The sequence below is a fragment of the Phoxinus phoxinus genome (genome assembly GCF_949152265.1).
Source record: "Phoxinus phoxinus genome assembly, chromosome: 14".
Classification (NCBI taxonomy): Eukaryota; Metazoa; Chordata; class Actinopteri; order Cypriniformes; family Leuciscidae; genus Phoxinus; species Phoxinus phoxinus.
In genome coordinates, this window is record NC_136889.1 from 14,412,585 (window position 1) to 14,426,012 (window position 13,428).

General features: G+C 35.5%; 1 protein-coding gene across 9 annotated transcripts in view; it reads right to left on the reverse strand.

Annotated features, from left to right (window-relative positions):
• LOC307009941 (heparan-alpha-glucosaminide N-acetyltransferase) overlaps nt 1–13,428 on the reverse strand; it is a 28,410-nt gene that overhangs the window by 12,175 nt on the left and 2,807 nt on the right. For all 9 annotated transcript variants that reach the window (XM_079634188.1, XM_079634189.1, XM_079634191.1 and 6 more), the window contains 7 exons: nt 12,894–13,012; nt 10,354–10,423; nt 9,173–9,239; nt 7,391–7,470; nt 3,106–3,182; nt 1,999–2,029; nt 993–1,153 (listed from right to left, as the gene is read on the reverse strand). In XM_079634188.1, the coding sequence (XP_079490314.1) occupies nt 993–1,153; nt 1,999–2,029; nt 3,106–3,182; nt 7,391–7,470; nt 9,173–9,239; nt 10,354–10,423; nt 12,894–13,012 (605 nt within the window). The remainder of the gene's footprint in view (nt 1–992; nt 1,154–1,998; nt 2,030–3,105; nt 3,183–7,390; nt 7,471–9,172; nt 9,240–10,353; nt 10,424–12,893; nt 13,013–13,428) is intronic.

A 13,428-nucleotide genomic window follows, 5' to 3' on the forward strand; every position in this document is an offset into this window, starting at 1 on the left:
TGCCCTGCTTAACCCCGACAGTCCTAATGTGCTGCTCTGAGGCCCCGGATTAGACATTTTGGCTTCTTTTCTTCCATCATTAACAGAGGCTAATGGACTTCATTTGTAAAACGAGGATTTGGTCACTTAGATATGTAACGCTGTCGTATTACGTGAGGAAAAGTTCACAGTCAGAATGAAAGGTGCAGGTCACTCTTTGTTTGGTATCCGTCACTGCCACCCAGAATAGAAGAGTAGTAATGAGATTTCTTGCTTTCTATTGTGCTATGATAAATCCAGTGCAATACAAGAAGATGCATCATGTCAATTCAAACTTTGTGCATGTGCACCATTGACTTTTTTGGACTTTCAAAGCAACTTACAAAACAAAACTATATATATATATATAACAAATTTCTCACACAAAATAAAAAAGATGCTCTTCTTCATACAACAAAACAGCATCACTGGCAGATCAGATGCAGCTTGTTAGGTCAGGATTAAAACCTAAATACCCTTTCCTTCTAAACTAAAACTGTAGCACTATTCCATCTGACATTTATATGAAAACTATTAAGCAGTTAAACATGTTTTATCTGTCCTAGTGTCCCTCAAAAATAAAATAAAATGAAAACACTTTACAATAAGGTCCCATTAGTTAACATTAGTTAATGCATTAATTAACCATAATTAACCAATTAACATTAACCATATGAGCAAAACATATGTTAAAGCATTTATTAATCCTTGTTAGTGTTAGCTAATAGAAATGCAACTTAATAGTTAGTTCATGTTAGCGAAGTTAAAATTAACATGAACATTAAATAAGATTAATAAATGCTTTTTCTCAGTTTTAATAAAAGTATTTTTCATTGTTAGTACATGTTAACTAATGTTAACAAATGGAATCTTATTGTAAAGTGTTACCCATACAATAAAAAAAATAAAACAATAAAAAAATATTGACTGTTGTAGAGGAAGACTGAAAAATAATGTATGTATAGCCTACTCACAAAATCCATCTCTTGGGCTGTAGTTCATGAAGCAGAACCCGATGAGTATCAGGACGATTGTTCTCCAAGTAACCTTGCGAAGAAGCTGTAGCCATGAAACACCTTTTCTACGCATCGAGTTGAATGCTAGCACTACAGAAGTACCTATGATGAACACAAACCTTGCCAAAAGATTAAAGACAGTATTATTGTCACATACAGAAACATACTGTGTCATTTCACAATTGGCCATCACTACTGATATGTGTGCTTTTGGGATATTTGCCCTGGTTAATGCAAAATTTAAAGCAGTTCTGTTTCTACTAATTTTTGTATGTCAAAAAACATTGAAGGAATAAGTGGTAGATTGAGTATGCACAGCTTTCTATGAAGAATCTTTGTCCTTAAATATTTCCTAGCAAATAAACCCACAATGTAAAGTGATAGTTTGCCCCAAAATGTTGTAATCATTTACTCACCCTCATGTTGTTCCAAATTTGTATGAATTTCTCTCCTCTGTTGAACACAAAATAAGATATTTTGAAGAATGTCAGTAACCAAACAGTTGTGGGGCACCATTGACTTCCATAGTATTTTTCCTATGGAAGTCAATGGGACCAGAAACTGTTTAGCTACCCATATTCTTCAAAATATCTTCTTTTGTGTTCAAGAGAGGAAAGAAATTCATACAGGTTTTGAACTACTCTAGGGTGAGGAAATGATTACAGAATATTCATTTTTGGGTGAACTATCCCTTTAAGGCTGATGCTGCATTACGGCCTCCATATGCAGGTCTTTTTTGAAGAAGTAACAGGGTATTACAAGCTTTATACTCTCAGAGAAAGAAAGATTTATTGGCATAGTCAAAGCATTATAAATGGTACTGGGTTGGAAAAGCCTTAAATCTGAATGGTTTTGAAGGGAGATCCAAACTGTTGGACTGAAGTCCCACTCTTTTCCATATTAATCTCCAAAATGGAAAGTAATAATTCTCCATCGATTTGTTAAGTACATGCTGGCAGCTCACCAAGGCATCACAAGATCAGCTACTGTGAGACCTGTAACGTACATGGAAAAAGACATTCACGCATGAAAACCACACACACTTCTGGTGCATGTCTGTCTACAGTTGCTGGAAAGTTGGCTGTTTGATTGACACGTAGTAAATGCATAATCCAATTGTTGAATGACTGACAAAATAAGTTTCATCCATATAATCACACTTAATTGTAAACAAATGGTGTAATTTAGAGCATACTAACTGATGATAAAAGATTGTGTGCCCTTAAAAACATTGTTTTCTCATTATTTTTCGATTTTCAGACAGCAATGATTTATAAATGCTCACACAGCCATGACAGAGGAGGCCTCACAGTAATATGAAAATCCATCTGCTTTCCCTTATGATCAATACAATTCTGCTGATATGATGAAGAGGCCATTATGATCCTTAAATTGAGTTCATCTGTGAATACTCCAGGAGATGTGATTCGTAATAGACCCCCATTAAAATTTAACATGCAACCCCTTCTCATCTGCGTCCTTTGAGGATGTTCATCCAAACGACATGCTGTAGATTTGAAGTATAAATTTCATGCCGAATAAGGTGCAATAAAGCAATTTAAATGTAAGTATTTGGTAGTCTGTGAAGATTTATGGTGTATAATTTTGCCTTTCATTTTATATTGGAAGCCCTTAATTAGTGGTATTTATTTATCAAATTTTTTAAACAAATATTTTAGAACACATAAGTATGTATTGCAAGCTCTCTTCCAGCCAAAAAAAGAAAGAAAAAAGAAAAGAAAGAAAAAAAAGAAAAACAAGCTACAAGGGTTGAACATGTTAAAATGTTAAAATGAGGAATTTAGGAGTCAAATTTTTTTAAAGCCGTTTTGTCTCATTGAATCTCATTGACTGACTCAACAATACAGATTAATTAGTTCACGAATTGGACATCACAGCTCAGAAACACAACGAGTTGATATCTGACAAAACTGCCTATAGATGCACACAAAGTTTTCCTGATTTTTTGTCACATTTGCAGTCAGTTTAGTTGCAATATGGAGCCCTGTAAGAGTAACAATTAGAAAGCTCATCATAGATCATTATGTAACCTATCAGCAAAATAACCCACCATTCCATGGTGCATGTTGGAAGAACCAGTAACCACCTCCTCCATAGTTCACAAATACCATGACCGTCAGGGAGAATCTGTAAACACAAATGACACTGAAAATGTAATCAGAATACAGAGTAAAGATAGGCTATCATACAAAACAAATATTAAGCAAATATTAAGTCTATTAATGTTTCATATTGTTAATGATCAGAATTCAACAAAGGCAGTCAGAAGCCTTTTGACGTCTTATAATTTATAACCTACAACACTACCATTTACAAGTTTGGGGTCAGTAATATTTTGTTTTAACAAAATTTCTATGCAATTAATTGATCAAAAGTGGCAAATAAAGAAATGTATAATGTTTCAAAAGATTTTTGAAAAAATTGACTATGGTTTCCACAAGAGATGCACCGATTGATCAGCTGGTGACCGGTATTGGCAGATTTTCACGTGATCAGTCTGACATATACAGAGATTTTATGCTGGTCAAATGCACTCGGGCGCCGCATGATTAACATCAGCATCACACGTGCACACAGAAAGCACATGTAGGAAACCTCGTGAATTACGGCCGTTTCACACCGCAAACGTGAGCAGCGTGTATTTATTTCAGCGTGCATGTTAATTAATGAGTGCATTCACACCGGGAGCAGGAGCAGCGCGTGAGCGTCAAGCAGGAGCGTCGCGTGAGCAGCAGTGAATCGTGGGTTTCGGCGCCGAGTCTATTTTTCAATTAAAGTGAAAGCACACTTTTGATGGACAAAATAAATATGATTTCACACAAAAAGTGCCCAAAATGCACAGAATTTGTCTAGAGTGTTTTAACAAGAACTGGAGTAGGCTATATCAGAAAAGAAAATGAAGACTCAAAAATATTTATAGAAAATTTACCCATTTAAACTTGTTTTTTTGTTCAGTTTGGGTAAAAGTATATGAAAAAGTATATACAAAAAAAAATATTTCTGTGTGCTGTAAAGTGGTTTGAAAAAATGAAATCGGAATCGGCTAAAATCGGTATCGGCAGGTCAAACTCAATGAAAAATCGGAATCGGCCTAGAAAATTGTAATCAGTGCATCTCTAGTTTCCACAAAAATACTAAGTAGCAGAACCATTTTAACATTGATAATATTAATAAATATTTCTTGAGCACCAAATCATCATATTAGAATGATTTCTGAAGGATCATGTGACACTGAAGACTGCAGTAATGGCTGATGAAATTTTAGATTTGACATCATCAGTAAATTACATTTATATTTAATAATATAAAAGAAAAGAGTTATTTAATTAAAGAGTTATTTATTTATATTTCTCAAGATATGTTTACTGTATTTCTGATCAAATAAATGCAGCCGTAGTGAGCATAAGAGACTGACTCCAAAGTTTCAAACTGTATACAAACAAACAAACATAAAATATCTTTATAAAATATCGTCCAGTCCCTCAACTCTCACTTGTACATTTGAGGTAAACTGTATCAATATTATGGATCATAAGGCAAGAGGGTTTAGTATTTGTTTTATATATCAAAGACGAAATGCTGTGTAAGGTAATGCAACCTAAGCATTATGAATCACTCAGGAAATGAACGGTTGTCCTCTGAATCGCCCCACCCAGAAGTGCTGACTAAAGCCCTCGGCTGTAATTTATTGTAGACGTGTAACTTAGAGCAACGAAGCCAAGCTGCAACTTATTGTGCGTGATGGAACACTACATTGAATTAGCAGCAGCAGGAGATGTTTTTTTTATTGCATGTCAGAAAATGCATGTTTGCACTACGCAGCATAAAATATACCTGTGGACACGAAATTGATTTAGGTGATCAAACTCAGAGATAACCCCTCAGCTATTAAACTGACAACACATAGATCATGGTGTTGAAGTGTGTTCTCTATGGTTTCTCAGTATAAGAACATACTGAGAAACCAAAGCACTGCATAGACCTTCAGATAAACTTCACTATCTAAACGATCTAAATTTTTCCTCACCAAATTCAATTAGCAGATCAGAACAGAGACCATTACTGCTCCTTTTAGGCCTAACCTGCTGATACAAGATTTTAATCACATGCCATCCTCTAAAGAGCACTATTAAAGTAAGCATGCCTTTGTCTTTCTTGTCTCTCTCTCTTTCACACACACTCTCTCTTTCTCGCACACACACTTTGCGACTGCAACCATTAGTATCCATAGTAACAAAGACAAAGGTTAAGTCATTTTCAAGATGAGACTACAGCACAATGTTTGCTATATAGCATGTTATAGCCAATCATTTTAATTAAAAAACCCTCAGTGTTAGGGAGGCGTTCAATCTTCTTAAAAAAAAGCCTTCTAGTGGACATTAAATATTTTATGGCTTTAAGCTTCCTTTGTCTTTATGTCATAACCTGAATGTAATAAAAAAAAACTGCAGCAGACAGTAAAATAATGTTTTTGTGTTGCCTCTCATTATCAATTGTTGTTAACCATAGCAAAAAAACTTTTTTTGGCAGTAACTCCCAGTGTGTATTTGTCATTGTCATTTGCTATAGCTCTTTGTAATCCCTGAATGGGCACATTTGTGATTTATATATACTGCAGTTCTCACTGTAAAAAGCCTGAGATATCAAATAAAACTAGTACAGGTAAAACATAATTACGAAAAATTATTAAAACAGAGGAGTTGCAACAGGAGTACGATTTACATTCAAATTACATAGTAAATGCCAAACATCAAAAACAAAACTAAACCTGTGATTAAAAGTAAGGAGTTTCCTGCTTAGGAAAGTATTGGGTATATTTAACTAATTGGGAACGTTTTGTTGTGGGTAGATTTGCTGTTAGTGTACCTTATCATTACAAAACCACCAACCTCAATTTGTAATCACAAATATGAGGAAACTGGCTGCAGGCTTCTGGCTGGCGAGATTAAAAACCAGATCCTTTTAAAAAAATTAAAATGCAAACAAAGTCTACAGTTATACTATATATCATGTTGATGGCATCTGATGAATTGAGGGCGCTGTTCTTCAGTTCTGAGGGAAAAACGTAGCCGCAACAATTTCACCAGGGCGGTGGGCAGATGACAGATGCTTCTGTCTTCAGTGAAAAGTTTTGACTCACTGCTGGACAGGCCATATTTCATGTTATACAGCATGGGAGTTGCAACACTACGGGCTTTCTCCGGGTTGATATTCTCACAGAGAGCCAAAGACATCTACCGACATTATTAACTTCCACGTATAGCCAAATCAGGGATCCCATGTGTACTTTGCACAGTGTTGATTTTGTTTTGGACCTGCAATAACTGTAAAGCTCTTGTGAAATATCATGCATTTGTTGCAGAATCCAATATTACCTCGACATCATGAATCAACAGACCTGACAAGCCAGCTGTGATGTCATCCTCCGAGTCTATGAGATGATGTCTATATCATATTCAAATTCAGCACTCTAGTTCCATATTACAGAATATGTAGGCTGAAATGAAGGAAACGGTGAAACAAAGAACCAGTCTCCAGCCACACTGATAAAACCATTAGGCTTAACAAGGAAATGGACTGTTTCATATACAAGAGCAAAAGCAGGTGTAGACTGAGTGGAACATCTGTTTTCAGCACTATGGTTTACAAGAAATATCAATATGAATGGAACATTTATGAAAAGTTTCACATAAAAAGGTGGGGAAAACATTATGGTGACGGGCAATTCTAAGAACTATAAAAGCTTATTGTCATTCTTACTGTCATTGATAGTACAAATCGCCACTGCTGATTGCTATCTGAAAAGCACTTTTGCAACACACATGGATTATCCATTACACAAATCTCGATCTGGGAAGTCATATCCTCCCCAGCTCCAGATCTACAGCCTGCTGAATATGTGCTGATATGATGCCTGTATTATTACATCAATTACTGGGATGTGAGAGGTCAAAGCCACAGCAGCTTCCTGTTTCGGGAGAGGCGTGCTTATGTGTTTGCCCCCAAGCCACTATCAAGCCCTGCTGGGCTTCCCGATTAAATCACATCACCCTTGCTCAACAGCAATCCACTGTTCCCCACCATAGAAGCAAAAGATATTAGAGATGATGCCTAGAGCGAACACTAGAAACAATGGCTCGAGTGAGTGTACGTCCAGCCCGTGACCCCTTGCAATCTCCTTAGTCTCACAATACATTCTCTGAGTGAATGCGGCCATCAAGTCAATGACAATGATAAATATTAGGTTCATAGAATTGAGAGAGTTCAACGGGTACAAAATTAAGTTGTTACTGTTTTAGTCCAAATAAATGAAAAAAAGTTTTTTTGCCACATACCCTCGAAATGTGTCCAGTGACTTCAGTCTGGATGACTTTGTTTTGCTTTTGTCCACACAATGTTCATTATTTGCCTCCTCCTAAAATAAGCAAAAACAATAAATTCAGTATGAATTTTAAGGCACAGTTATTTCTAAGTTTACAAAGACGTATTTGTAAATAAGCATATCAATTTTTTTTCTTAATTAGCATGAAAACTATTTAAGCTAAGAATGTTTCAGTTAGAAAATTCAATAATATACTTTATATAATGTAAAAATATACTTTAAACAAATATTATACAATAAAATGGGATTAAGTATTAAATATATACCCCCGGTTTCACAGACAAGGCTTAAGCTAGTCCCAGAATAAAACTGTTTTAACTAAAAAGCAACTTGTAATGAGATATCTTAAAATTTTTCAGTGCCATTGTTTTGTCAAGATGCACACCAGTAATGTTTTTTCTCTCTAAGCAACACTTACAAAAGATACTTAAATACCCTGGCTTAATCTAAGCCCTGTCTGTAAAACCGAGCCATAATGTAATATATATATATATATAATTGTTACGTTTTAAAAGTAGAGATGAGGAGAGGTGAGAATCCAAGTGCAGCAACAGTTTATTAAAAGAAAAATACAAACCAAGATAATCCAGACAGGGAAAATCAGGAATGCAACAGTTTACAAAGAAAATCCAGAAGAACTGTGGCAAATGTCTCCAAGACGCTTGAAGAAACCTTCCTGCAAAGCTACAGTACAGTGAAAAGTTTTAGGCACAAGTGAGCATGCTTTAAAAAATAATGTCGAAAATATTTTGATTATTAATTAACTTCTATTAACAAAATCAAATCAATATTTGATGTGACCACCCTTAGAATTTAAAACAGCTTTTGTCCTAGGTACACTTACACAGTTTTTAGGTAGCTTTGCAGGAAGGTTTCTTCAAGCATCTTGGAGACATTGTCACAGTTCTTATGGATTTAGTCTGTCTCAGTTTTTTCTGTTTAATCACAGACAGACTCGATGATGGTGAGATCAGATCTCTGTGTGGATCATACCGGCTTATGCCTGGTCAGACTCCTTGTGCATACAAAAATCTCACTGGATTATTATAATTAATAGCAAAAAAGAATGTTTGGAAATGTAAACTGATATTTCCTACTGACAAACTACAGAAAAATATATACGGTACTGTAAATAAGACTTTCGCACAGTACTATGTCTGTATATACAAACAAAGCCAATAATATCATATATATATTTTAAGACAATGTTGCACATAACTAAAAGAATAATGATTATAATTGGTGTCAAATGAGGAAATTAAGATTTCGGGATTTAGAACTCCAAATAAATTAATTTCAAAAATCAGTCGTGGCTTTGCCCATGTTTGGGTAGCGTGAGCACTGCAGCCTCAAGCATGTTTGGATAGCATGAATAGTTTCTCTCATTTCCAAAGGAAGATGCTCCCATTCACCATATGGTCTTGCAATGGCAGTGAGATCCATCAGAAAGAAATTAGCATTACCCTCTTCCTGCTCTGGCTCTCCAAACAACTGCATGATAGGCCACAGACAAAGCTAATCAAACTTTCAGACCAGGAAAATCAAGCAATACCCCAGAAAATTAAACTATATCCACTACAAGGCTCCATAGACATCTCTATGAGCCATTTTCATTTTAGATGTGATCATCCTGGAAATTGCAGATTTGGATTGCTATGAACCATAAACCAATTCACAGTGTTTGACGCATAACATATGTTCCTATTGTATGATGCATGAACCGGTTTGCCCTCACCATTTCCATGGAGTTTTGAGACCTGTGACAGCAGATTCGATTCTTTAGCTTCAGCGTACAGCTGCATCTGTAGAGGTATAAAAAATGTATGTGAATTCAACTTAAACAAATGTTATGTTTAAACATGAAAAAAAAAACTGGTTTACATACACTGCCATTCAAAATTCTGTATTTTTCTTTGTGTGTTTGAAATAAGTATCTTATGCTCACCAAATCTGCATTTTTTTTTTAATCAAAAACATACAATTAAACTAGTAATATTGTTTTCTGTGACGACAAAGCAAAATTTTCAGCATTACTCCAATCTTCAGTGTCACATGGTCCTTCAAAAATCATTCTAACATTCTGATTTTGTGCTCAAGAAACATTTCATATTATGAATGTTAAAAAAAGTTGTGCAGCTTAATATATTTGTTAAAGTTATCGCTGCGTCCGAATATGGCTACTTCCATATACAGTAAATAGTAGGCGAAAAACAGTATGTGAGCAAAGTAGTATGTCCGAATTCATAGTAATCATAAAACAGTAGGCGAAATGTACCCGGATGATTTCCTACTTCTGCCGAGATTCTGAATGGACACTTTACTATCCCATGAGGTGAAGCGATTTAACTGATGCTATCGGTCACATGATAATGACAACATGGTGGATATGTTACAATCGAATTTCATCCTACACACTTTCATATTATAGAACTTCTTTTTTTTTGGTTGCAAAGTCAGTAAAAAAACTAAAACTAAAATGTAGAACCTACCAGAGGTGAAAAGTCCAGGTTCAGAAAGTAAAAGTCCTCCTCAGTATTTTGTTCCAATCACCTGGATTTGCTAATTAGCACCGTTTTTCAGCCAGGAGATAGAAATCATTAGTGAAATCAGCTGGCTGAGTTCATGGGTGGAATAAACATATGGCAGGACATTTACTTTCTTACCCCTGGACTTTACACCTCTGGTACCTACTATACAGTATGCGATTTCAGACGCATCATGATACATTTTTTAGGATTTTGTAATTTGAAATTTTTATAATTTAAAAAAATGTATAAATGTCTTTTCTGTCGATTTAATGCATTGTTGCTGAATAAAAGTAATAATTAAAAGAAAAAAAAATCCTACTGAACCCAAACTTTTGAACGGTAGAGTAATTCCTCAAATTTGAAAGAGAAAAACAGGTAATATTGTTACCTGAGTATACAAGGCAAAGAGGCCGAAAATACAGCGACAGAAGCCAGAATCAAGAATGCCGCCAACAGCGCTAAAGAATCAATATCAAACACATAAGAGCAAAGGTTATACACACTTTTTCTGCAGTTATTGTGAGGGGAACTTGTTTTTAATGTTTAGCAATAAGGATCCTGTGAATGTTCCTTGCAGACAGCAAGTAGTCTGTTAGAGTAATTCAAAGTAAAGGGTTAAAAACATGTTCAGTTTATACGATTTTCTCAGCTTTTGCTCTGAACAGCCCCTGTCACCCATGCTACGCCACAAGGGAGCTCTCAAGAATCCAGCAGTGTCCTTTTATGTAATCTGAAACCAGTCTATAGGCGTACAATCAATCTATGAAACCCTAGCCTTGGGTCTCCAATAATGCCATCTACTGAGGCAATATTTTCACAGTGCATGATGGAACAGATCATATTGGCTGCCAGAGGCCGTCCTCCAAGATACTGGCTGCTTAGGGGAAGGTGTAAAACAGGAAGCATGAATGTGTCATATTCCAAGTATTGGGAAGCTGCAGACGTCTTTATTGAGTTTGTGTATAGCAAGATAAAATAAAACTGAAAATCATACTGAAGTGAGATCAGGAGCATTTGATATACTTTTTCACTTTCCATAAAACCAAATGGAGTTCAACATTGTTACATAATGCTTACGTAAGGTCAAAATTGGAAGCCCACCGTTTATCATCTTTTACAATCAAAACATGGAGAACAGCCCTCACACAGAATATCATGGATAATCAAATGGACATGTTACACCCGGTGATCTCAAGCGATCACTGTTTGGTGGAACAGTGGAGGCCTTAAGCGGAAAAACAAACAAAGAAAGCACCATTTGATCAAAGTGTGAATACACTTGATGACATGAGGGGAAACAGTGAAGCTGTGATGATACTATAGTGATGACTGAGTTCAGGAGCCTGGACAAACTGGCCCTGAGATAAATAAACACGCCATGTACACCTAACACTCTGCCCACTCTAGAGTACTTTTAAACATGTCATGTTTGTCCTGCCTCAAATGTCCTTTAACTTGAGAGGTCAGATAAGCTGATTGGTTGCTAGTGCTACTAAGAAAAAAACAGAAAACAAACTAAAATCTTAGAACCGGTACTTTAGTTTAGCATGTTTTGTTTATATGCATGTTTAGTGCTGTCAAAGTTATAATTGTATTTATTTGAAATATAATCTGATATTATTATTATGAGATTATCTTTTTACAAATTTTTTTTATTTAAATAATGAGATTAATCAGTTTTTAAATCTATCGACAGCCCTGGTTTTAACAGTAAGAAATAAGAACATAAACTGCATATAGCCTACAGTAGTTCTGTGGGGTCCAGAATTTTGCTGGTCTATTTTAAGACGTTTTTAAAGTTAACTTTGAGGTGTGTGTATGTGTGTGTGTGTGTGTGTGTGTGTGTGGGGGGGGGGGGGGGGGGTATTTAAACATACAGTTTGCTTAATTACAACATGGAAACTAATTATTTCATTTTAGAGGCATGTTTTTTATTATAATATCACACTTAATATTTTACACACAGTGAAAGTATACCTGAAAATATAAATCCCTTTATATTTTAAGGCGGCGGTCATCATTTTTGGAGATCCATGGCATAACCCTTGCTGTAATCAAGAGCTACAACGCCTCCTTTGTTATACAATCAATTCTGATCATCACCGTCTAATAATCCTCAGTAAATTATACTGTTATTTCACAGTAAATTATTTTACACTAATTGCTTAAGTTGAGAATCAGCAACACTTAAATTTACTCTAATTTGCACAGTTCAGTCTAAATGTTAATTAGTATCTAAGGTTAAGCAGGCCAATTACTGCATGTTTGTACAATTTACTGCCTGTATTCATCATAGACCCAAGATTGAGGTCAGAGTTTCAATTTTTCAGGTCAAGACGGGCTTAAAATAGTGTCACTCTGGGTGGTGCAATTAATTTGATAACAGCATTGTTTTTGTTTTTTTGTTCAGTGTCCTTCTGTTCTTCTTAACATTTGCTGATCACTAGCACCATCGCTTAAGTTGTAAGAGCCCTTTGGAGCTGGAGTGTAATCACCAACCAGTCTGGCTAATGGAAGCTCATCATATAGCCGGGAGTTTAGTCACACTGGCCATATATCTGACAGATAATGGCTACTTGCCCTTAAAAGTCTGATCTACAACATAATCTGCACTATTGCAAAGTAGACTGTACATTATAGAGCGTGGTGCTTTCAAAACCCCATTATGCTTTAATCCTTCACGCTCCTCTAATGTATTTCCCACAATCCTCCCCTCCCGGGGCATCTTCCAAAACAAACATGGCAGAAAAGCTTTTCTTTGAGCTTTTCTTTTCCTTTTTTTTTCAAGAAATTAGCAGTTCATCGGATCAATAGTCTCAACTGACTCCTGGGATATGAGGGAGGCACTTCCCTGCTGGACTTTGGAACACAATACATGTCTTTTGGTGACTTATTTAATGTTGTTAATTACACAGTATGTATACTTACGCAAGTATGCATTATTCGGTCTCCTATCCACAGTGAGAGTACAGGTTACATCATTTAGCAAGTTAGGCTGCCTCATCCAGAGAGAATAATGGCCAGCTTCCTCAAATGTCTGACTCAGACTAGGGAGGAGAAATAATGTCATCAACATGTAATAAAACACTGATCCATCCATCACATCCTTATAATCATGATGACGGTTATTGAATTGTTAATGTTTTGTTTAAAAAGCTTTACTCTTTTGAAATGTTATATACATTTTCTGTTACACATTATTACCAGCATTTTCAAATTTATGAATAGTTGTTTTCTTGTTAACCACAAATAGTTTACTGACTGATGTAAGTAGCCTGTCATGTAACTGTTTACCTAAAGCAGTCCAAAAATCAACTTTGTCTTTATATTTATTAAAGTCAAAATGATTGATATGGTTTATCACCAATATTTTTGTATTTTCTGATTGTATTGTATATATACATGCCTCTTTGTAGCAGTATGGAGAAGAATTATAACAAACAAATGACATACAAGAGGCTGA